Source organism: Filicampus tigris, chromosome 11 (assembly GCF_054856515.1).
Source record: "Filicampus tigris isolate MCC_2025a chromosome 11, RoL_Ftig_1.0, whole genome shotgun sequence".
Taxonomy (NCBI): Eukaryota; Metazoa; Chordata; class Actinopteri; order Syngnathiformes; family Syngnathidae; genus Filicampus; species Filicampus tigris.
The window spans coordinates 24,811,482-24,835,898 of record NC_141227.1 but is presented as its reverse complement, the minus strand read 5'-3'; the positions used below and the strand labels follow the sequence as shown (position 1 = coordinate 24,835,898).

General features: G+C 59.3%; 2 protein-coding genes across 2 annotated transcripts; one reads left to right on the top strand and one right to left on the bottom strand.

Moving 5' to 3' along the window:
- Nucleotides 1-861: 861 nt before the first annotated feature.
- Nucleotides 862-19,088, bottom strand: arfgef3 (ARFGEF family member 3). The gene is given in 44 exon segments (XM_086044701.1): nucleotides 862-1,336; nucleotides 1,675-1,999; nucleotides 2,081-2,478; nucleotides 2,806-2,913; nucleotides 2,989-3,160; nucleotides 3,752-3,891; nucleotides 3,978-4,056; nucleotides 4,152-4,160; nucleotides 4,737-4,867; nucleotides 5,331-5,462; nucleotides 5,797-5,899; nucleotides 5,986-6,100; nucleotides 6,448-6,627; nucleotides 6,712-6,840; nucleotides 6,929-7,055; nucleotides 7,128-7,231; nucleotides 7,660-7,782; nucleotides 7,866-8,007; nucleotides 8,359-8,538; nucleotides 8,621-8,766; nucleotides 8,904-9,037; nucleotides 10,590-10,865; nucleotides 10,991-11,129; nucleotides 11,268-11,381; nucleotides 12,248-12,448; nucleotides 12,529-12,571; nucleotides 12,573-12,634; nucleotides 12,715-12,889; nucleotides 13,002-13,168; nucleotides 13,240-13,592; nucleotides 13,726-14,138; nucleotides 14,212-14,344; nucleotides 15,393-15,505; nucleotides 15,609-15,856; nucleotides 15,935-16,047; nucleotides 16,141-16,245; nucleotides 16,332-16,416; nucleotides 16,499-16,544; nucleotides 16,715-16,831; nucleotides 17,066-17,134; nucleotides 17,216-17,356; nucleotides 17,426-17,507; nucleotides 17,810-17,861; nucleotides 18,889-19,088. Coding segments are annotated over 44 exon segments (6,501 nt in total). The 5' UTR covers nucleotides 18,974-19,088; the 3' UTR covers nucleotides 862-1,144.
- Nucleotides 19,089-20,081: 993 nt separating this feature from the next.
- Nucleotides 20,082-23,827, top strand: LOC147140297 (5-hydroxytryptamine receptor 7-like). Its single transcript, XM_086045018.1, has 3 exons — nucleotides 20,082-21,310; nucleotides 22,142-22,496; nucleotides 23,101-23,827. Exons 1-3 carry the CDS (start codon nucleotides 20,799-20,801, stop codon nucleotides 23,545-23,547), a joined length of 1,314 nt encoding a protein of 437 aa, XP_085901144.1. The 5' UTR covers nucleotides 20,082-20,798; the 3' UTR covers nucleotides 23,548-23,827.
- The last annotated feature ends 590 nt before the right edge of the window (nucleotides 23,828-24,417 follow it).

The window sequence follows — 24,417 nt, the reverse complement described above, 5'->3', positions numbered from 1 at the left end:
CTCGATGCTTTTCCACCTTTCGCAGCGCTTCATGCCAAGATGTTCTCACACGCATCGCAAAGCCGATTGACTTTTTCTTCTTTTGTGCCTTTCGTTTAATCCCAACCATCAATAGGAAATGAAACCAAGTAAAAAACAACAAAAAAAAGAAAAAGGCAACGATCCGCCTCAAAGCTGCTTAACGTCGAAGATGAACTTTGAGATGATCCATTCGTGTGGAAATCTCAAATCCCCCAGTCAAGTGAGCAATGTCGTCATGGCGACGTGACAGCGGCCGCCATGCGCCGCGCGCACACACACACGTCCGTGGCCTATTTCCTGCCACGAACGTGCGCGTGCCCGCAGCCGGCAAGTAGGGCGTCCGTCCAGCTGGTCATCGGGGCAAGTGGACCATGCGGCGAAGGGCGTCGCCGCTCACCTCAGCTCAGTTCAGCTCAGCTCAGCTCAGCTCAGCTCAGCTCAGCTCAGCTCACTCACTTCCTATGACATTGAACCACCGAAATCAAATCGGAACACAAAATACACATCGAAAGGTTTTTTTTTTTTATCTATAGATGAGCATAAACGATTACTGAGGAGTAAAATGCATTTGTTAGCATCTGTTGTCTCAATTTATGACGCACCACTGACTTATTGACGGGCATATAAACCGACATTCCTTTTTCGAGAATGCATTGATGTGGCGCGGGACAAAAAAGTAATCAGCTTAATATTGCTTTTGTGGAAGGAGAACTGAACAAGAAAAGTATTTCGGAGGGCGCCGTGTCGGCCGGGTAGCAATGCCCTCTGCCGGGGAGCCAAATGAACGCCGCCCACGTCACGTGACCAAAGCCAAGGAAACAAGTTAGCCGAGTCGCTGCGTGCTGCTTGATGCTCATCACAACAACTTTAATAGCATAAAGAACGGACGCAAATCCATAAAGACACATCCAATACACCAAGTAGACATCAATCAATAAGCAACAAACACATGGCGCGAGATGTAGTCCTCATCATCATCTTGGTCCTCATCACCTTTGGCTCACACTGCGGTTCCACACTCGCTGTGTCAGAAAGCTAGCGGGAAGTTAGCCACGTCGAGCTAAAGCACCGCCGCCGCGCTCTCGGGCAGACGGGCGGGCGGGCGGCCGTCCGGCGCGTGACGTCACGCCACAATGTCATAGAGCTTTCCCACGCGTCCCAGCCAATCGCACAGGGCCTGGCGCACGGCGGCGTCGGTGACGTGGCACGCCAGCTGGCACACGCTGGGGTAGAGCGCCGGCTGAAGCGCCACGAAGGCCGCGTCCGAAAGCCGCAGGACCTGATGCAGCGCCGTCGCCACCATGTTGCTCCAGGCCTGCGGGACACGCAAACACAGCGTCAGGAACGCATCGGCTTTGCGACGCGTCACAACATGTTCATGTTCAGACGTTCAGAGACGTCACAGCACAACACAAATGTCACAAACGGCAACGTGGCTCAACATGTCACACCGCGTCCCTGTCGGGTGGAAAGACCCAAGTCCAAATTTGCTCAATTTCCGCTCCGCTGGCGAATGGCTCCCATTGCTCAGGGGCCTCTTGCGTGGAAAGCGGCTCACTGGCCTTGGCGCCGCGTCGTCAAGAGGTCGGCAAAGGCCGTGGCGGCAATGTGACATGTCGGCGCCACGTTTGGCAGAGGGCGCGGCACCGCCACCTGGATCTGCGCCTGCGCGTCACTGGCGGCCACGTGTCCGTGAGAGCTGACGGCCGAGTCCGATCGGCACCTGAGGACTTCGGCGCCGGCGCTGTGCGAGTGTCTGAGGGGCGGGGCCTGCTGCTCCTGGCCCCGCCCCCCCTGCCGTCTGTCACGCTGCTGCTGCTGCTGCTGCTGCTGCTGCTGCTGCTGCTGCTGCTTCCTGCGTTTGTATTGGCTCACCAGCTTGGCCAGGCTTTTGTCGCTGGCGATGGAGACCAGCTTGGTCCCGGCGCTCTCCCACCAGTCCTTCCCGCCGCTACTGGCGGGGACACTTCCTGCGCAGCTGAACAATCACGAAACGTCACGAAACGTACTTGACAGAGAAAGCGGGGGGGGGGGGGGGGGGGGACGCGTCACGGCTCACCTGAACGCCGGACTGTGCGCGGGCGTGTCCCCCGGCGAGGGCGCCCTGCTGGTGCGGGCCGTGTGAGACGCGACTCCGCCTTCCTCCGAGGGAGTGTCCCCCCCCGCCGACGTGGGCGTGGACGACTCAGACAGGAAGAGCGGCAGGAAGAAGGTGTGGCGGTCCCCCCCTCGCGAGGGCGGCGGCGGTGCGGCGGCGTCCTCCTCCAGGTCTCGATGCATCTGGATGTAACTGGCGCACACGTCGGCGCTCAGCTTGTGAAGACGCTTCACCAGCCACGCCCACTCCGACACGCCGCTCCCGCCCGCCGCCGCCGCCGCCGCCGTAGGGGCCACGCTCAGGGACGTCATGGGGCCTCGCCACTGATGCCGCTGGTCGCGCCCGCGCGGGGGGCTCACCTACGTGTTTGCGTTTGGAAACGTCAGACGGGTCCGTTGCCAAACAAAGGCGCTGGGCCCATCTCTCTATTCCTCAAACAATATGTATTTGCATGCGGTCATATAGTTCCAAATAAAATTCGACTTCACGAAAAAGTCGGACATCACGTCGGAAAAAAATTGCTGGGAAAAAAGTGGCAGAAATGTGCATGTTTTTTCATCTTTCCAAAAATGTTTGTTAGTTGTAGTCATGCATTGAGAATAAAAGTTGTGACTTGGACAAAAAGTGAGCAAAAAGTCATATTATTCCTGCCAAAATGCAAAATTTCAGCATGCGCCACACGTCACCTGCGCCGTCTCTTCAAAGATGTCTTCGTCCTCCGAGGACGCCGAGCCGGGACGAGAGGAGTCCGAGCTTCCGTCACGGTCCCGGTCCTCGTCGAGGATCTTCTTGACCTGCGGCGAAGGCGCGGCGCGTTTAGGCGCCGGACAAGGAGGCGGGGCCCGCCCGGGAGGAAAAAGGGGCGGTACCTGCTGGGCCGTCATGCCGTCGGCCTGACTCACGATGGCGGCGAGCAGCGCCCGCACGTAAAGCTTGAAGCTGGTGGCCGCCTGGCGGTACAGATTGGCCGCGCCGCCCACGCCCGACACCTTCATCAGCAGATACTTCAGACCGGGACGCGTGTCAAAGTCGCGCGCCGTCCTGCGCGCGACATGCCGCCGCCGCCGCCGCACGCAAACAGTCACATGGAAGGCGTCAAAGGTCACAAGCTATCACGAGGCAAAACGCTGTCAATGCATTCTCTTCTATCCATCGATTGCCCGAAGAACATTTGATTTAGCGTCGCAGAGCTCGAGGCCCCGATGACAAAGCCATTTTTGTTGCTCATTCGGTGTGGTTCGCTGAAGTAAGAAAAAGACGGCGCCCATGGCGCAAGAGCCACTGAGCTGATGGCGCGTCACGCTGGGCGAGACGAAGCCTTCTGAAAACGATGCACTCGGCGCTTGGGACCGCCATGCGCAGAGACAGACGGGGGGGCTCTGTCAATTTTGGGGGACTGTTGAAATGAAAAATGTCGGAAATGAATGTTGATCAAATGTTGAATTACTCTACAATTATCGTTGCGCTCAGTGGCAATGCTTTCAATGCGGGGGGCAAAAAGAACAAAGGATCCATTTTTACACCACCGACGGCAACAAAAGACGCCGGCAAAGGAACCGCGATTCTGAAAGGACAGAAAGAGGCCACACGTGACATGTCGAGAGTCGCCACCTCCGCCGAAGCCCCGCCCACCTGTACGAGTCCAGCAGCAGGTCGAGGATGATGGACAGGTTGGCCATGGACACGTAGCGCAGGAAGCCCGCCGCCGCCGGACGCGCTTCAGGGGTGATGGGCGTCGCCCTCTCCTGGCCGTCGGGCTGCTTGACCAACTCCTTTGATCGATCAATCAGTCCGTCAATCGCTCACTCACTCACTCCGCCCGTGTGCGCGTGCGTGCGCGCGCGCGCGCGGTGCGTACCTCCAGCAAGATGTCGGAAAGGTTCTGCAGAAGAACTTGATGTGACAACAGGCTCACCACCACGTTACGGAACGGAATACTGAAAGACGCGACACGCAAGCCAACGACGACGACATGATGAGGAGGAGCACACGCGTGTGCACGTGTGGTACGGGCGCAAAAACAACATCTTACCCGACTTTCCTAAAAAGCAGCGGAAGAAAAAGTCAAATATTTTTCTTTAGCATTGAGTCGGAAGAGCAAAGCGGGGTGGGGGCCAAAGTGCTTCTCATGCCACAGCGGCGCCTCCGCACGCCAGCCAGCGCGCGTGGCACATGCCAGGCCACGGCAGGCAGGCAGGCAGGCAGGCAGGCAGGCAGGCAGGCAGGCAGGCAGGCAGGCAGGCAGGCAGGCAGGCAGGCAGGCAGGCAGGCAGGCAGGCAGGCAGGCAGGCAAGCAGGCAGGCAGGCAGGCCGCGGCCCAAACTTGAGATAGGAGCACGGCGCGCTGGCACGGGGTCGCGCTTTGGGCTGCAACTTGCCCTCATTCAAAGGCCATTTGCTGCCGTTTGTGCATTTGCGGTCCCCTCGACGGCAAACCAGGGCCAACTTTGACTTTGGAACGAATCGTACTCGTATCTCAAGTGGCTCGATGTCCCAATCGCGACGCGATCGGCGTCGCCGCAAATCGAAAACGTGTCAGACGTGTGAAAAGTCAAGAAAAGGTGACGAGATGAAATGCAGTCATGCAGGAAAACACAAACGCCTGCGCGGGCCTCACCTGTTGTGGGCGTGTCCGTTGCCGTCCCGCTCCGGCGGCGGCTCCATGATCAAGACGCACGCCTGGGCGTGCTCAAAACCGTCCTTGTTGTTGGGCGTCTTTGGCGAACATTGGCTGTCCAACATGAACACCTACACACACGCACGCACATACATTTGAGATGAGTCCCGCCCGCGGTGCGTGGCCTAAAATGTCGTGGAGCCATTTGGTGCACAGGCTGCTGGTCTGACGGTGGTTGTCCAATTTTTGCCGACAAGTTTGTTTCACTGGCGTATTGCCGCCACGCCCACTGGGGGAAAAAAATAGCGTGTCCAATTTGCGGCATTGTAACGTGATCCGCGGAATTGGGAAGTTTCACATTGGGATCACGTTCAAAGGTTTGCCGCGCGTGTTGAGCACAACTCGGAAAGTGGACAAAGCTGCTCGCCGGCGCCGGCCGGACGCAAGACGCAGAGAGAGAGAGAGAGAGCAAGAAGAGGAGAGGACAGAGATGATGGGAGCAGAGAACGACGGGCACAACAAGCGCAGGGGCGGCAGCGGCGGCAGCGGCGGCAGCGGCGGCAGCGGCAACGGGCCCCACGGCGCGCTGGTGACCTGCTGCGCCATGGCTCTGATCCTGCAGTACTCGGCCTCGGCCTCGGCCGACGGGGGCGGGGCGGCCACCTTCACTTCGCAGGCGTCGCCGCAGAAAGTGTCCGAACCGCTCCGGAAACACCACACCAGCTTCTGCACGCACGCGACAGATCAAGTACAGTCAAAGAGACGGTCCAACCTCTTGAAAAATAACAAGATGGCTGCCCATGTTCACAATGTGACCTCATTCTTGATGACATGCGTGCGTGCGTGCGTGCGTGCGTGCGTGCGTGCGTGTCGACTTAGCGGATGTTGTGTGTCGGTGCAAATGTAAAACACGTAAGCGGCTTTACAGCTTAGAGCCGCATGGGTGTGTGTGTTCACACGACGCTTTTGACCTTGTTGTTTGGATGAACACGCTCGCACGCACGCAGTCCTCAAATCAAACTTGGTGAAGCACACGGCCCACGTCAACGGGCGCGCGTACCTTGACAGGCTGTAAGGTGGCCGAGAAGGCGTCCCGCAGGGCGCAGCAGGCCAACCTCCACATTTCCTCGGTGAAAAGCGGACCCGCCGTCACCAGCACGTACCTGCGGCCAACACGTCGTCTCGTCAACGTGAGACGTTCCACGCGTGCGTGCGTGCGTGCGTGCGCGCGCGCGCGCGCGCGAGAGACCTGATGCAGGAGCAGCCCACTCTGGAGACGGTCTCGGCCGGTTGCGCCACGCACGACACCAACAGCCGGAAGAGCTCCTTCAACATCACGTTGATCCAAAACTCGCAACCGACGTCTGAGGCGCACACACGCGCCGAGCCGTCAACACTTTGGGAAGCTTTCAACCGTTTGCGCAATCCAGTCGAGCGCGGCGTCAAGTCGAGCCCTTGAAGGAGGCGGACGAGGCGAGCGCTTCGTCCGCCTGGGCTCGGGCGGCTCCGGCAAACGGCAACGACGCCGCAGCCGGAGAGCCGGCGCTGCGGACTTTGCCTCTCAGCGTCTCGCTCGGAACGTTCGCGCCCCGGCCCGCCCGACGCTCGTCCCGGCGGCCGTTTGGCAGAAAGCCGCGCAAATCCTCGGGTGGCTTTGAGGAAGGCTTCCCGTTTGCGGCTCTCTGCCGGCCCGCGCTGCCGGCGCGCTCACCTGCGTTGGTGAAGGTGTTGACCTGCTCCACCGCCAGCTCGCAGCAGAGGCCGATGGCATGTTTGAAGTTGGCGGCGGCGGCGGCGTCCCAGTAGGCGTGGCGGCCGCGGCCCCGCCGCAGCCACAGCGACATGACGGGCAGCAGCAGCTGCACCACCGCCAAGATGGCGAAGCCCGGACCTGACCGGCAAAGGCGAAGGTCAGCCTCGCCGGCCGTCAGCGAGCGGGACGGCGGCGGCCCCGAGGCCGGCGAGGAAAGCTCACCCGGCACGACGGCCACCTCGCGCAGCAGCAGGAACAGCGTCTCCAGGGTGGGCGGCTGGTGCCGGCGGGGGCAGCTGGACGCGGCCGACGTCAGCTGCTCCAGAAGAAGCAGCCACACCTGGATTAGCCCTGGCGGGGGGGGGGGGGGGGGGGGGGTTGAGTGGTTTAGGGTAACGCGGCCCAGGTCGCCCGCCGCCGTCTGCCTCGCTCGGCTCACCCGTGTCGTCGTCAAAGTCGCGCAGGACGCCGTCCAGCGCGTCCTGACCGCCCGCCGACGGCAGGCTGGAGAGTCGCGCCCCCGCGAAGACGGGCTTGGAGGGCATCTTGTAGATGTCGGCCAGCAGCTGCCGGCGAGCAAGAGTGAAGGGGGGGTTGTCGAGAGAGAAGGGTCACGAGACCGACGGGAAGCCGCTCACCCGAGAACATCTGCGCAGGTAGCCGAGCGCCGACAGGCACATGTCCAGGGAGCTGCGCGACGATGCCGACGCGCACTCGCCGCTCTCCTTGGACTCCAGCTCGCCTGGCAAAACAAAGACAGCGTGCCCCGCCCCCGTCACGCGTCAAGGCCTCCTTTTCAAAAGCCGAGCTCCTTTTCAAAAGCCGAGCTCCTTTTCAAAAGCCGAGCTCCTTTTCAAAAGCCGACTTTGAAGCCATTTCGAGCGCTCGCCCGGCCAACTTTGCAAGCGGTTGAAGCCTCATTCGAGAGCCCCGGCCTCCTCGCTTGAAATGCGACGATCAGGGCTCAGCGTGGTTTGAGACGGGAGCATCCTTTGAAACCGGCCACCCAAAAGCGGACCGAAACTTCAAACGCTAGACACTTTTGAAAGGCCAATCCCGGCTGGAAGCCCAACTTTTTCCACATCCAATATGGCGGCGGCGACATATGACGGGGCGCTCGCTGAGCCGTCCAGACGTTTGCGCATCTGGCCGCGGTGCGCGCGGACCTACCTAAGCCTTTGACGAACTTCATGAGGCACATGATGTAGTCGCCGGCGGCGTTGGCGAACACCTGGATGTTGTCCGTGCTGACGAAGGCCTCGAAGACGTCGAAGACGGGCGCGTGACGCTCGCCTGCCGAGCGCAGGACACACGAGGCGTCGGCGCGCCGCCCTCTGAGCTCAACCCCCGGCCGCGGCCCCGTACGCCGTACGTACCCGCGGCGTATCGCGCCGCCGGCTCCTCTTTGGCCTCCATCTTGGCGCCGCGGGCCGTCCTGAGGGCGCTGAAGAGCGGACGCCAGCCGGACAGGATGCGAGGGGAACACATTTCCACCAGCTCGCCGATGGACGTCACCACCTGGACGCCGCCAGAGCAATCAGCGTTAGCGCGCCCACAACGGTGAAGAGCTGATTAGTCAAGGAGTTCTCTTGGAAGGGAGTCCCGCAAGCGGGGCCAGTTTGGAACGTCGCCCAGCTTGCGAGACGGGAGACGGGGGGCCGATACGCGGCCCATCTCGGGTACGCGGACGCTCGCTAGCTTGCGAGACGGGAGACGGGGGGCCGATACGCGGCCCGTCTCGGGTACGCGGACGCTCGCTAGCTTGCGAGACGGGAGACGGGGGGCCGATACGCGGCCCATCTCGGGTACACGCCCGCGCGGACGCTCGCTAGGACGGCTCCCGCGAGCTAAGCGCGTGACCCGGGTCACCTGGTCCTGGACGTCGTCGTCGCACAGTTCCAGCCGCATGATGTGCTCGAAGGGCCGGAAGAGCGCCTCGTTGAAGCGGAAGTGACAAGGCTCGCTCCAGCCGCTCAGAACCTCCGTCAGGACGTCGTGGATGAAGGAGACCGCCTTCTGGGACACGTGACGCTCTTTGTGACATGCTGCCTGCGGGGGGGGACACACACACGGCGCCTTGCGATGTCGGCCGGCAGGGCAAGGATGCGGCGGCGGCGCCGCCGTTGGCTACCTCGACCAGGTGCGGCGCCACCGCGCTCCAGGCCCTCATCTTGTGCAGCAGCGGCCTGTCGTCGTTGCGGACGATTCTCAGCATGGCCTCGCCCAAGCGGAAAAGGTGCAGGCAGCTGGGCCGCTCCAGCGTCGACTTGGCTTCTCCTGGAACACCAAGCGCGCGCGCTCAGGACCGCAAAATCAAATCGAATCGAATCAAATGCAATCGGATCCAACCCCGCCCCCCGGCCCCCCATCTTTTTGTGAGCGAAATGCACAATTTCCAAGCGCAGTCGGCCTACCGGGCATGGCCAGCGAATAGTCTCCCGTGTCGGTGACGGAGCGGAAGAGCTGACACTGAGACGCTTTCCTCAGCTGCTGCAGGAAGCCCACCAGAGGCAGCAGGTTGAGCTTGAGCGCCGCTTCTTCAAACAACCTGAAGGGCGCAAAGGCGGCCGCCGGTTAGCCGCGACGAGGCAAGCGCTAACCCCCGAATGGCCGCCGCACGCTTGGCGGCAGCGGCAACGTTTTCTTGAGGCGTCCGTCGGCAGCCGAGCCACGATCGGAGCGCCCGCCCCCCAACCCCCCCAAACGTTAGCCGCCCAAAGGAAAACAACAGGTCCGTTGCTCGGGGCTTCGCCGAGCACCGCCCAGACTTTTTTTTTTTTTTTTTCCCCCCTCCTCAAATGGGACAATGCAACATTTTGAGCCGCTGTGCGCGTAACGTCACGCCAGCACATCCGGAAAAGAGCTTTGTGTGCCAACGCTGCCCACGTGCTCACACCAGCTCGAAGCCAAACTTCATCGAACTCCTTTTCCGTCATCGCTAATGTCTGTGGACTCAACCCAAAACATTTTTTCCCCAACAATACGTCCTACGCAGGCCCACGAGTTGAGACGAGGCATTCGGTATAAGATGACATTTGTGGAATAGAGTTAATGCAGCCATTTTTGTCCATCTCAGGGGGCGGCCATTTTGTCACTTCTGCCGACTGAAAATGACATCATCGCAGTCGCTCGGGGCTCGGGTGACGACCTGTTTTCTGAAGCTGAACCGTTGTGACCTCATTTTCAGTCGACGAAAGTGACAAAATGGCCGCCTCCAGAGATGGCTCAAAACGGCCGGATTAACGCAAATGTCATATGCTCAGAACGCCTTGTCTCAACTAGTGGGCCTACATGGAACATATTCTCGGGAAAAAAAATGTTTTGGGCTGACTTGTTCCCCTTTTAAATACATGCACATTGTTTCTTTCTGCAAATAATTCACATAGATCATGGGTGCCTGATGATTTGAATCGGGTGTGTTGCCGTGGGAAACCAGGCTGGAGCGGAACCTGGACCAGGACCTGACTTGGGCACGCCTAATGTAGATGAAGTCTGCGAGCGATTGGAGGCGCAGTGGCAAAAAAAAAAAAAAAAAAAAAAAAAAGTCACGTCACACGTCCTCTGCAAAATGACATCGCAGATCACATCACAAATGAAAATTGAGGACAGGCAGAAGGCTTCTTTTGGACTCAGTTGCCAAAAGTCAATCACAAATACCTGCCACACATTAGCAGTCCAGCTGAGGACGGCATACACAACCTATTTGGGACACTCGCACGCACACCCACATTTGTCCTTGCATTTGCACCATCTGCTCAGAAAGATCCGCCCCGTTTGGCTTTGAAATCACTTCCAAAACACACACACATACACAGGATGATGTATTATATAAGCACGTATGAGTTGGTGTATGTGTTGGGCTGGGTGGGGGGGCTTGTCACTGTTGGCACAGCAGCCAATCAAAGCTTAGCAAAGTAAAACCTGTGCAGTTGTGCTGCCATCCGGTGGCACTGGAGCGTCATTGCAAGTGAACGCACCAATATGAGGATGGGGATGATGATGATGATGATGATGATGATGATGTCGTGTTTTGCTTGAGGCGTGTGTGTGTGGGGGGGGGGGGGGGTGTTGGGGGGGTGTTGGGAAGGTGTTTGGCTCACCTGTCGGCCTGCACGGACAGCGTGCAGACGGCCTTGGCGGCGCCCGAGCCGCTCAGCAGGCTTCCCCCTTTCAGCTCCAGAGCGCCGCCCGGGCCCAGAAGCTCCTGGATGGTGGGCGGGCGCGGGCGCGGGCGGGGCCGGGGGGCGTCGGCTTCCTCTTGGGCCCGGTCCGCGGGCGCCCCCTGCTGGCGGCGCTGGGCGAGGGTGGCGTGCGCCGGCGTCTGGGAGGTGGCGCTGAAGTGAGCGTGCTCCAGAGAGCTGATGTACTCCGTCACCCTGGCACGCACACGCAAAAACGTTGACACAAGCGCACGACGGCATGTGTGCGTGTGTCGCGGACGCGTGTGAGCCGGTGTCACGTGGCTGGGGCGGGGCTTAAGGCATCTTTCCACGCCTGTCACCTGAAGACGTGCGGCCAGCACTCGTGGTTGTGACTGCCCATCTCCAAGGCCACGTTCAAGATGGCGTCCATGCACAGCACGTGCGCTGTGTGCAGGCGGATGCCCGCCGGGCGCGACATCTGCTCCAGACGCTGCTTCACTACACGCACGCGCGCGCGCACACGCACACACACGCACACGCACACGCACACACACGCGCACACACGCGCACACACACACACACCCCCCCACACACCTCAAGCGGCTGCTGCTGCTGCTGTAGCGCACGCGCCCTCACCTTGCGCGATGGCATCCCCCGCCTCAGCAGGCCCCTCCCTCTCGTCCCGCTCTTCCTGCACGCAGGAGGCCGCGGCCATTTGGGCCAAGGCCGACGCGCAGTTGGCGGCCACGCCTGAGGGCGCATAAAACAGGACGCACACAAGGGCTGCAAGGCATGACAAAAATCTCCATCTCGCCATATCGGCCCGCGCCATCGACACACCGCAAAGACGCGCAATCATTTTCTTATTGTCTGCTTCGCTCTGAATTGGACCGGTCAGATGCACATCGCCACCCAACAGTTTGCAGGGAAATTCCGATTGAGTAGCTCAGAACATATTGAGTTTGCTTTGTTTTGCCGTATGAAAACAATGTGCTCCTCTTATTGGATCGAAAAATGTCATTTCTCTGGGTGCAACATCCGTATCGCATGTTTTTCCAAAACCATCACCCAAAAACTGTTAAGGCGGAAGTCAACCTAAACATCTTTTTTTCAACAATATGTTCCCAGCAGGCTCACGAGTTGAAACACGGCATTCGGATTCATTTTGCGTTTGTGGAATATAAGTTAAGCAGAAAAATGCACCGGTTTTTAGCCATCTCCGGGGGCGGCCATTTTGTCTTCCGTCGACTGAAAATGACTTCGCAACTGCTCGCAACCACCAATCACGACTCAGATTCAGAGAACAGGTCAGCCGCGATTGGTCGTTGCGAGCAGTTGCGATGTCGTTTTCAGTCGAGGGAAGACAAAATGGCCGCCCCCGGAGATGGCTAAAAACCGGTGCATTTTGCTATATTCCCCAAACGCAAAATAAATCCGAATGCTGTGTTTCAACTAGTGGGCCTGCTGGGAACATATTCTTGAAAAAAAGATGTTTGGATTGACTTCTGCTTTTAGATGCTGCGCAGCACAAAGACACACACACACACACATACAGTGAGTCGACGCTGGCCTTTCATGTGCGCGTGTGCATGCGCGGCGTTCGCTGTGCCACCCACCAAGCGCGCAGCTGAGCGCGGCGGCCTGCCTGAGTCCGTCCAGACTGAGACAGATGGCGTCTCGCTCCCGCTGGCTCTGCTCTCGGGCGAAGAGCAGCCGCATCTTGGAGCTGCCCGCCGCGCGGCCCGTCAGCGGCGCCGACAGGACCTCCATCAGCTGGCTCCACACGCCCGTCAGCAGGAAGCGCGACAGCACGCCGCCTTGGGGGGGGGGGGGGGGCGACACGGGCAGAGTTAGCGCGGCCACGCACCATTGCGCGCCGAGCGGCCGAGGTGCGCACCCGCTGCGGCGGCGTCGCCGCCCGCTCTGTCGCGGGGGGGGGGGCGATTGGCTCCACCTCCTGATCAGCTGCCCGCCAATGGCGCTGCTGCCCAGACCGTCGATATCTGAGGGGACCATTGGAGGCGTAAGCGCCCACATCTGTTTGCGCGCCACTGACTTGCGTAGGTGCAGGTGTGCGCGCTACCAATCAGCATGTCAATGAGCGGCGGCGGCGGCGGCGGCGTCTCATCGGGCGCCGGCCAGTAGCCCGCCTGGGCCAGCAGGTCTCGTTCCAGGAGCTGACGGTAGACCTCCTCCATCCAGGCCTGAGACAAGACCACCAGCGCGCCGCCGCTCTGGACGGCGCGCACAAACTCCTTCTGGAAAGGGCCACACACACGCAAAAACAAGCGGTGGCAAGGTGAGGCGGGCGCGCGGCGGGCGCGCGGCGGGCGGGCGGCCTTTGGGCGGTCATCGCGCGGCGGCCCTCACCAGGCCCAGGGCGGGAGGGAGCGCCCTCCGCTGGTAGAAGTTGCACTTGCACAGTTTGAGGTTGAGCAGCAGCGCGTACAAGGACAGCAGGTAGACGCCGTCGGCGTTCATCAGTGACTGACAGCCCAGAGTCGGCCCCGCCTCCACGCCCGGCGAGGGGATCCCGCCTGGCGAGCGCACGGCGGCCGGCGTCAATGCAAATCTCGACGCAAGCGGCAAGCGGCGAGCGGCCACTGACCGGCCCGCAGTCCCGAGCAGAAGGTGTGCGCAAAGTCCTGCAGGCGGCGGTCCACTTGGGCGGCGCCGCCGACGTCGGGGGCCAGCAGCCGCGGCAGCAGCGCGGCCAGCGAGCGCACAAAGAGACGGGCCCCGCGCTGCTCGGCTTCCTGCTGGCACAGCAGCTTGAGCGAGAGCGCCGCCGCGCGCAGCGAGCGGCCGGCCGCCGCCGCGCCGGCCTCGTCCTCGTCGGCCAGCGACGCGTCGTCCGAGCCCACGTCCGACACGTCCGAACGGCCCGAGTCCTTCTCGGCCGCCATCGAGTACTGGTCGCACGAGTCCAACTCCGTCCGCGACAAGTCCTGCTCCTCCGCGCTGAACATGCCGGCACAGGCGCGCGCACCTTTTCATTTTCATCATCGCCGATCGCACACAAACGCGCTCACACATTTGTAGTGAGACAAAGACAGCACGCACGCACGCACGCTCGCACGCACGCTCGCCTCACCTGAAGTTACTCTCGCTGCAGCGCGATGTGGGCGCATGCTGCGTTCTGCTTCTGGAGTCCACCGACAGGAAGTTGGTGACGTCGGGGTAGACCAGAGCGTGGCTCTGTTGGACCACATCGGGCGGGACCAGGCGCGCCTCCTGCCGCAGCCCCTCCTCCTCCTCCCGCAGCCCCTCCTCCTCCTCCTCCCCCTCGCCGTCCTCCTCCCGCTCGGCCGTGCGGCCCGCGTCTGCGGTGACGCTAATGCTAATGCTCACGTCGGGGCTGCGCTCCGCGGCGGCGTCCCGCGGCGGCCCCTCGGAGGACAGGACGTGCCTCTGCCACAGGAAGTCGGCCTCGTTCACCTCCGTGGACGCCCGAGACGACTCCGTGCCGTCCTTCAGCTCGTCAATGCGGCCGAGCACCAGACGGACCTGCGCGCGCGGGCACGCACCCGCCGTCACGTGCCGTCATGGACGACCGCACGGCGCTTCAGCAAAGACGTACCTGCTCCGGCGTGAGGCCCCGCCCCTGCGACAGCTCCTCCAGCGCTCGCAGCAGAGCACACGCGCAGGACACGCTCCAGTAACACGCCTCCATGCCGCCCTTGGCGCACGCCTCCGCGGTGCCGTCCATCACGCTGAACACGCACACACGCGACGGGATGGCGTTGCCATCAAAAACAAGGCAAGCCGTCGCCATGCTTTGAGAAGGTCAAGGCGGGGCTCGATCATCGCGTCATTACGCGAACCGTCTCGGGATCCCGGAGCGACGCGTGACGTCACTTGACCGCGCGGCGCCAGTCAGGCGACGCGGTGAATCGGCGCGGGCGAACCGACGAGCGCTTTTTTTTTTCGATTCAAGAAGCGCTCAAAATTTCCCTTTGTTGAGAGGACGATTGGCCGCTCGCTCGCAGACATGGCGAAGCCTGCCGCCTCTTTGAAGCCAAGGAGAGGCACTTTGCTCCCCCCTCCTTCTCGGATGAGCAGAGAGGGGAGGGGGAGCGCAGACGAGAGAATCGGGCGCGAGCCCGGTTTTCCGAGGAATGAAACCGAATGACCGACGGGATTGAAAACGCTCCAGTCGAGCCCCCCGTGGGAATAAAAGGGCCAAATGCCATCGGGTTGCCTTCAGCCAATCAGAGCAAAGGTCGCATCGACAGTTGAAGGGGCGTGACGCCAACGCGTGGTCACGCCGTCGTGCGCGCACTCCCACGCGCCGGCCTCGCCGAGCCGGCGGCGACAACTTGTGGCGGGCGAGTCGAGCCGTTGCTTTTTTCGGCGTCAAGCGGTGGCGACCGCGGAGCTCAAAACAACTCGGGCCTGAGAAATCGCCTGATGATTTCAAACGATCGATGGATGGAGCGGCGCAAGTCGGACCGGCGAAGGGACACTGTGACTTACTAGGTGGAATTCAAAGGGAAGGTCACGGTGCTTGGTCACGTACCAAATCGTCTCAATTTGGTTCCGAAATGAAATGGGACCGTCTTCGGCGAGGAAAAAAGAAGGCCCTTTTTATTTGGCCAAAGATTTCCAAAAAGGACTTTTGCTCAAGGCTGTCATGTCGTCCCAATCGGAAATCGGTGGTGCCTCGCGGTCACGTCACCCGCTCGCGACTTTGTCTTCGGCGACGGGCAGGCGGCCGGGCGGGTGTGCGAGCAAACGTGAACGAACGAGAGGCGTACTGACAGTCGCAGCAGGTCCAGGTGCGACTTCCTTTTGGAGAAGGACCGCTTGCGGCTCTCGGGCTCGGCCAGGCCCGGCCCGGCCAGATCGAACAGACGCTGAGGACTTCCCACGATCTGAAAGGCGGCCACAAGCTAAAGGTCAGGCGGCCTGACCTGACCTGACGCCACGCCGCGCCGCGCCAAGCCACGCCACGCCACGCCACGTCACGCCACCCACCTCCTTGGTGATGCGTATGGCCTCGGTGCGGTGCTGCGGCGGCGGGTAGAGCAGGATCCTGTGGTAGAGCGACTGCAGCACGGGCTTCATGGACTCCACGCAGCTGACCAGGCGAACCAGCTCGGCCGCCACGTAGCACACGGTCCGCACCACCGGCGCCGTCCCGGCGGGGGCGCCGGACGAGCGGCCCGAGCCTCGGCCCCGGTCGCACAGGGCTCCCGTGGCCGGCTCCGCCTCCTGGCCGGCGCCTGCAAAAACGGGCCCAGGTGGTCGCGGCGGCGGCGGCGGCGGCGGCCGACGACGCTCGCTCGGCGGCGGCACCTTACCCGGATGGAGTAGCTCCCACTCTGGCGCCCCCGCGTGGCCGTGGTGGGAGGTGATGCTTTTGTCGTTGACCGGGTTTCCCATGATGGCCACCAGTGACGGACACAGTTGCTTCCTGTCGGGGGGCGGGGGGGGGGGGGGCGGAGTCACCGTGACATCTGGCATCATGTCGGGACGTGAGCTCGTGTGTGTGCGTGTGTGTTTGTACCAGACGAGGTCAGTGAAGCGTCTGGACAGGTGCATTGTGGGAGGGCAGGAGCTGAGCATGGACAAGATGCTTTCCAGGTAAAGAAGCTGCAGCAGCTGCTTGTCGCTGGCGGCACAAAAGCCGTCACGCGCAATTCGGAGAGCAAGCGCGTCTTGCGCTGTCGCCGCGCCGATGACATCACGCTCGCTCACCAGTCGACCGACTCCAGCTTGTCACAGAAGAGCGTCAAGACCGTCACCACGTCGTCGCACAGCGCCTGGCTGGTGGGCGACACGTCTGCACGCGCGCACGCACGCACACGTCTCGTCCACACAAGTCATTCTTAACATGATGGGTGTGTTGAGAACGGGGGGCGTACCCCTTTTCTGTAGAGGCGGGGCAGCGGGCTCCTCTCCATCGGCTCCCTGAGGACGACACATGGCAACTTTTCATCCAATCTGCTTTCCCAGCGACCCCGAACTCATCACGGTGGCCCCTTTCACAGTGTTTCTTTTTCGCATCGGTAATTTTGAAAAAAAAATGACGTTTGACGTTGATTATTGTCTAATTGTGCGTCCGTGCGTGATGACGCCACCTCTTGTCCGTGTCGCAGCTGCAGTGTCAAATCTCCCAGAATCTGACTGAGGGTGGCTCGGACCGCCGTGTTGATGCTCCGCTGATGGCAGTTGCACGCGTACGTCTCCATGCACACCTACGCACGCACACACATATGAGTCACCGTTTCTTGAACCTTTCTTCCATGGCAAACACAATAAATTGAGGGGCCACTCAATTGTCAGGCTGGCAACAAAGGAAAAAAAGACAAACACACACACACAAGCACGCACGCATGCACGCGCACACGCACGCACCAGCACACTCGATAGCAGCAGCTCACTTGTTAGCACGCCACAGGAAGTGTGAAGTGTGCGTGTGCGTGGGTTACCTGAGCGATGCGCAGGATGGACTTGCCGCTGATGTCAAAGTTTGGCGAGTAGGTGACGCAGAGGAGAACCTGGGGGAGCGCAACAAGAACAAAACCAGACGGAGGACCGGCGGCGGCGGCGGCGGCGGGCCGAGCCAACCTTCTTCCTACCTTCATGACCTCCACCTGCAGGTCCTCGTGCAGCTCCGGCGTCACTCGCACCGCCGCCAATATCTGATTTAGCAGACGATTCTCCGCGGGCTCCGCCTCCTCGCCGTCCCCGCCCACAAAGCGGTCCTCGCACAGGAGCTTCTGGTGGAAAGATGCAGCCGTCAACCGTGGCGCAGAAGGCGGGGCTGGACGACCCCAAATGGGAAGCACCTGCATGCCGCTCAGCGCCGTCTGACCCAGCTTGACGTTTTTGGACTCCAGCGCAATCCCAAGTGGCAGAAGGCAGCGCGCCCTGCGGGCCAAACGCAACCTCCTAAATTTGCGCGTCTCATCCATCCCGGAAGAAACGAGGCTAACGTCTGACACGGAACGCTCATCGGCGAATCCCGGCACGTCGTGCGCTCACGTGTCGGCACATCGCGTGACACGACGAGCCGTGGGCCGGCATCCTGTAACGTGACGCCACGTAACGGAGTCACGTGCTAGCTAGCATGTAACGCCAATCACGCGGCAGCAGGCGGAGAGCATTTTCGTCATCGATAATTCCTGTTTGACGACATCACGCGCAACGTTGCGGAGCAAAAGTGTTCTTACCGCAGCTCTGCTGGCGACAGCTTGGCTGATGCATTGTGGGACTCCAGACTTTCTGGGGGGTGGTGGATGAGAAAGAAAAACATCAGTATTGCGATTCATTTCTGTTGCAGCCGATGACACGCGTGTGCTAGTTGGCAGACAGCCGATACACTGGAACGCTGACGCGGCCGTTAGCAAACACAGCGAGCTGCGTCGCTACGTTGACATGCCGGGCGCGGTCAGTGTGGACGACGACAACAAAGAGCGTGTGCGTGTGACGGGACGGGAGGGACTTTATTGATCTTCCATTACTGGCGTAGTGACAGGACGTGGCTAGCTAAGGTAGTCGCAATGGCCCCGATCAAACCACACGAGAACATTTAGAGGGGCAACAATGGATCACGGCTGACCTGTTCTCGGAATCTGAGCCGTGATTGGTCGTTGTGAGCAGTTGTGATGTCACTTTCAGTCGACAGTAGACAAAATGGCCGCCCCCGGAGATGGCGAAAAACCAGTGGATTTTGCTGCTTATATTCCACAAACGCAAAATTAATCAGAATGCCGTGTTTCAACTAGTGGGCCTGCTGGGAACATATTCTTGAAAAAAATAGTTTGGGGTTGACTTCCGCTTTAAAAACGTTCAAAGTATCACGTTATAATGAGCTGTTTTTCTGGTGCGGCAGTAATTCGCTGTCGAGCTAATATACAGTCATAGGAAGCGGTTAGCACCCTAGCAAGCATGAAACCAAACAGTGAGCTAACACAAGTTCACTTGGAGAGAGGATGGGTTTTTTTCTTCTGCGTATGTCATAAATTCGATGTCATACGTATGTACATATGGGGCTTGTATTTCCTTTCTAGTTCTAGGTCATCCTTGTCATCGCCATGAGTCAACAGCAGCAGGTGGATGTGCGCGAAAAATCACCCAGCCCCCCTCCCACTCCAAGACGCGCACGCGCGCGCGCGCAGACACACACACACGCGCACACAGAAGGACAGTGGTCGTTGGGGTGGCTGTGGTTGTCGGTGTGTGTGTGTGTGTGTGTGTGTGTGTGTGCGTGCGTGTGAGGGGGCGGCATTGTCGGTTGTGTGGGACTCACCACGGGCGAGCACGCAGGCGTCGCGCAGGCTTTTGTGCTTGTGTCCGGCTGCGTCTTTGTGGAGCCTCCGTAGGATGTCCTCCATGGTGGCGTTGTGGAGTGGCTGTCACACGAGGACGGGGACGGGGATGGGGATGGGGAGGTTGGGTCACACGGGGGCCGTCAGCATCCCCCAGCAGGCAGCACCAACCCAGGATGAGTCACTTACACACTGACGTCAGCGGGCTGCAACCAGGAAGTGCTTTCCTCACAGCGCTGCTGCCTCGTCGACATTTCTATTTATTTTTCCCCAATTTAATTTGTTGTTCCACTTTTGAAAAATACTCATGATGAACAACTTTAATTTCATTTTCTATGTGCGCTAAACACTGCTGTGGCTCGACGCCAATTTTCCGACTACACCGGATGACGCGTCACTTCAACGGAAGTGGGATTTTTTTGTCCAAACTTTCACAGTAAAAACATTTGCTAAACGGTGACGTCACTAAATGAAAATACTTGTTTTCATGAAACCGAACACCAGCAATAAACACAGTACTGACTGTTCTACAGTTCGTGAGTCGGAAACGCTCTCCATCAATGGAACGAAGTGGAGAGGCGGAGTCTCCGCGGAGCTTGAAATGAGACCGATTGTGTCAAAGGCACTTTTGAATATGTCGGAGTTGAGCACCACCTGCTGATTCAGCGACAAACTGACAAGAACGACTTCTGCAACTGAGTCAGTTGAATCATGTCTTGATGTGGTCTGGCGCTGACGAACGACCAGTCTGTTTGTCAACTCTGTGCCCTGGTAGTGGCTGGTGACCAGTCTCGGGTGGTCGCCACCTGTCACTCGACTAGCGAAATAAGACTTGAAAGTCGGACTTGTGTTGCAATGTGCTGAGTGGCCGCGTGACATCGCTGTGACACTGTTGGACGCGATGATTGCCAGCTCGACAACTTCCCGGTGGATGGATGGCAGTTTGAAATTGTGCTTTATCTTTTCCATTATTTGCGTAAGTGGAGGGCGACTGGCAACATGAGAATGTCATTGCTCTGTGCAGCTGTTTTGTTTTGACTATTCACAGATGTCCAATGAATGACATTTCGGCCAGGACTCGGAGCAGTCTCATCTTTTCTTCTGAGTAGTGTTTTGTTTTTCAAGCTGTTTTCTGTCCTCGTCCTCTCTGGCCTCGCTGGCCAGCAACTGCGACCAAACTTTCGGAGATTGAACTTTCTTTTTACTTTTGCACCCACCACACGTTCAAGACATCAGTCAGCCCCACAACATAACTGAGTTTGCTATTTGTTACACGGGAATCGACTTAATTCGAACATGTACATCGTTTGTACACGATGAAAATGTGGTCAAGTGACTTATGTTCTGGGATTATTTTCGAGGAGATGAGGGGAAATACATTTTCATCATGTGCATCCGATGTACAGCATCGCATGAAGGAGTTTTGTGAACGCGTGCATCGGGTCAACGTGATTCAAAAGTGCGTGGCATCATTTTCAAGAATCCGGCGCAATCGATGAGCATGTTCACATAGAGTCAATGACAAGGACTTTTGCACAGACAAAATGGTGAAAGGAAAACCCCCCAATTTCGTCACTAAAATAACCGGAAAGAGATATGATGAGGAGACTGCAGTTTGCAAAGTGACAAGCCACAAAGAGAAGAACAGTGTAGTATTTTGGCTTTTTTTTATTTTTATTTTCCCCCAAAATCTGATTAACATGGACTTTTCGTTGTTGAACAATAGTGTGCCCATCATTTTACCTGAAAAATGTGCTTGGTAAGCGAGTATTTGTAGTTGGTCACTTGGTAGCAGAGGAAGAGGTGCGCGCACGGCAGGCCGGCAGGTGCGCGCGCACGCGCGTGCCGCCGGCGCATCTCGCGTCCCTTCGTCGGCGCGCACATAAATGAGATGCTGGCGATGGCGGCGAGCAACTGGACAAGCGCGCTGATCGACGAGCGCCTCGGCGTTGCAGTCGCCGTCGTCGTCGCCGCCGCCGCCGCCGCCGCCGCCGCCGCCGGTCCGGGCGAGGCGAGCGAGCCTCTGGCGGCTCTCGCGGAGGACGAGCCGGGCAACGTGAGCGGCTGCGCGCAGCTGCCGACGGCGAGCCACGGACGCGCCGGCAAGCTGCTGCTCGGCGCGGTGCTGACGCTGATGACGCTGGGCACCATCGGGGGCAACCTGCTGGTGGTGGTGTCCGTGTGCGCCGTCAAGAAGCTGCGGCAGCCCTCCAACTACCTGATCGTGTCCCTGGCCGCGGCCGACCTGAGCGTGGCCGTGGCCGTCATGCCCTTCGTCAGCGTCACCGACCTGACCGGCGGCCGCTGGCGCTTCGGACGCTGGTTCTGCAACGTCTTCGTGGCCATGGACGTCATGTGCTGCACCGCCTCCATCCTCACCCTGTGCGCCATCTCCATCGACAGGTACGTCGCGTCAAGCAAACGTCGGACGCCACCTTCCCAAACTTGCCGCCACTCCCAAAGTCTTTTGGCCCACCGACGACCACCAAGTCTACATTCCGAGTCTCCGTCCCATCCAAAAGTACAGCAGATGCATTTGAACTGAGTATGTTGATAAGCTGAAGATGAACCCAAATGCTGAGGGATTCAATTTGGGGAACGGTGCAAATAGTTTCAATTTGGAACGGTCTTGAAATAGGAGGGAAAAAAAATGGCCTTAAAGGTCCCAAGCCATCAAAGTTAAAATTCCCCCAACCCCCCCCCCCCATGCATAACAACAGTCAAAATGAGTCTGTGAATCTTTTGAAATTTGACATCTCTGCGGTTTGTCAACTCAAAGGTGCAAAAGGAGTCATCGGATTTTGTGAGGTGGGCTCGAGTACTTAATGGGGGACGGGGGGGGGACGTCGGCCGCAACGCACCTGCCACCACTTTGCATCGGCTGCCAAGCTCACAAGAGCTGAGCAATAATAACAGCTTCAGGTGGTTTGGGGGCAAACCCGCGCCGCATTTCGGAAGCACAATCCCGCTCAATTTCCACACGGCCAGACGTGGCGGCCACAGGACCCGTTTGAAGACAACAGAGCAAAGCTGATTGACATTTGCGATATTTACGGGCAATCGGTCCTTTCAAAATGAGATGAACTCGAGTCGCCCCTGGCCATCCGGCGGCCAAATGATCTCGCAAAGCCGCTGAAAGGACTTGACAGGTGGTCAAATCGACTCAAACAAGGTGCGCGCGTATGGCGGGACTTTGAAGGTGTGAACCTTGAGCGCCGTTTATGCGGCCCGCAGGTACCTGGGCATCACCAAGCCGCTGACGTACCCCAGGCGGCAAGACGGCCGCTGCGTGGCCAAGATGATCGCGTGGGTGTGGCTGCTGTCGGCGTCCATCACGCTGCCGCCGCTCTTCGGCTGGGCCGAGAACGTCAACGACGGCCGCGTCTGCCTCATCAGCCAGGACCGCGGCTACACCGTCTACTCCACCGCCGTGGCCTTCTACATCCCCGTGTCCGTCATGCTCTTTACCTACTCGCGCATCTACCGCGCCGCCAAGATCAGCGCCGCCAAGCACGCCGTCGCCGCATTCCCGCCGCAAGACGACCGCACGTCCGCCGACGCGGCCAGCGAGGAGGACGAGGACGATGAGGTGAGCCGGGGGCTCTGGGGGGGCTTATTTAAGCAAGGGGCGGTGATAAAAAAAAAAAAAAAAAAAATCCTCCCCACTCGGAACCAGCCCTCAACTCAAACTTTGTCTGCGTCGACACTGCTGGTCAATTCCAATTTGTCTGCCCGGTGTGTCACGGATGGCATTTTTCACGTCACCGTGACCGGTACGGTTGCCATTTTCCCGATCCGGGCCGGGCCTCTTTGGAACGGGCCCATACATGGGATCCGCGTCGGACGCCAGGGCAGTCTGGACACTCGGGTGGCGCTCCTCCAAACTACACGTCAAACGTCACACTGGCGGACCAAGGAGCGGAAAGGAGTCGGTGGCTCCAAAAGATGCCGCGTTTCCTTCTTCCCAAGTGACGTGGCATTCGCTCGCGTGGCGGAAGCCTTTCGTTGACATCATTAAAAGTCGCGTCCGCTTCCGTAATGTCAACGGCGACATGAAACGATCCCATTTGTGGCATTTGCAAGGCTCGTTTTCGAGGCTTGGTCATTTTGGGGGTGGGCTCTGTGCTGGCCGCAAGTGACGTCAACAAGCATCTCGCTTGCTAACCCATTTTCCGTTGCCCGCTTTCTCCAAGACCGACCTCCAGCATCACCGCGATCATCATCATCATCGCGCTCATGGGCGGCGCGGCGGGAAGAACCTCGGGTCCGTCTTCAAGCGCGAGCAGAAGGCGGCGGCCACGCTGGGCCTGGTGGTGGGCGCCTTCAGCGTGTGCTGGCTGCCCTTCTTCCTGCTGTCCACGGCGCGGCCCTTCGCGTGCGCGGCGGCACCGGCGTGCGGCTGCGTGCCGCTGTGGCTGGAGCGCACGCTGCTGTGGCTGGGCTACGCCAACTCGCTCGTCAACCCCTTCATCTACGCCTTCTTCAACCGCGACCTGCGCGCCACCTACGCCAACCTGCTGCGCTGCCGCTTCCGCAACATCGACCGCAAGCTGTCGGCGGCCGGCGTGCACGAGGCGCTCAAGATGGTGCGCGCCCGCCCGCCGCCCCCCGCCCGCGCCCGCCCGCTTCCCCTCACCTGACCGCCGCGCGCCGCAAACAAACGCAGGAAGCCGACTCGGGACTCTGTTCCCCCAAAGTCCCGTCTCGGTCAAATCCACTCCGCCGAAAAGGATGCCGCGTTCGTAAAACGTGACATGCGTCGCCAACGCGCTCCAAATGTAGCTTCGCTTGCCGAACGTGGAAGTGATAAAACCGTATCAAGTGATTGGCGAGTCGGAATTTGAGCAAAACAATCATGAAAAGACAACTTCTTTTTTCTTGATCATTTTTTTTTGCTATATCAACATTTAGTGTACTGTGTGTGTGTGTGTGTATAAGATGACTTGAATCTTGTTTCTGTGCTTCACTAATAAAAATGTCCCCCCCCCCAAAAAAAATTGCAATTATTTGATGTGGCCTGCCTGAGGATTTTTGAGGAATATTTGGCAGAAAACAAATCTCATCATCAATTCATTTGAAAAATATCCATCCGTGCATCATCCGAAGCGCTCTGTCGCGGGCGCGCCGGACCTCTCGGAGTGCTCAATCATCCTGCCGTGCACGTTTTGCCAATGTGGGAGCAAACCGGAGTAGCCGGAGAAAAGCCACGCCGGCACGGGGAGAACATGCAAACTGGAAGGCCGGGACCCGGAATCCAACCCACGACCTCTGCGACCTCCGTGAGGTGGCGTGCTCGATCACCGTGCCGCCGCATTTGAAAAATACCATCAATAAAATAAAGGCTTTTTTGGGGGTCCTGTAACAAAAGATGTGTTTGGCAGGCACAACATCTGAGTGCTTTCCGAGACTTTAGTAGCCTATTTGATCACGTTTACAACAATGAGGAATTTTGGAGGGAGGAAGGAGGGAAGGAGGGAAGGAGGCAAGGAGGGAAGGAGGCAAGGAGGGAA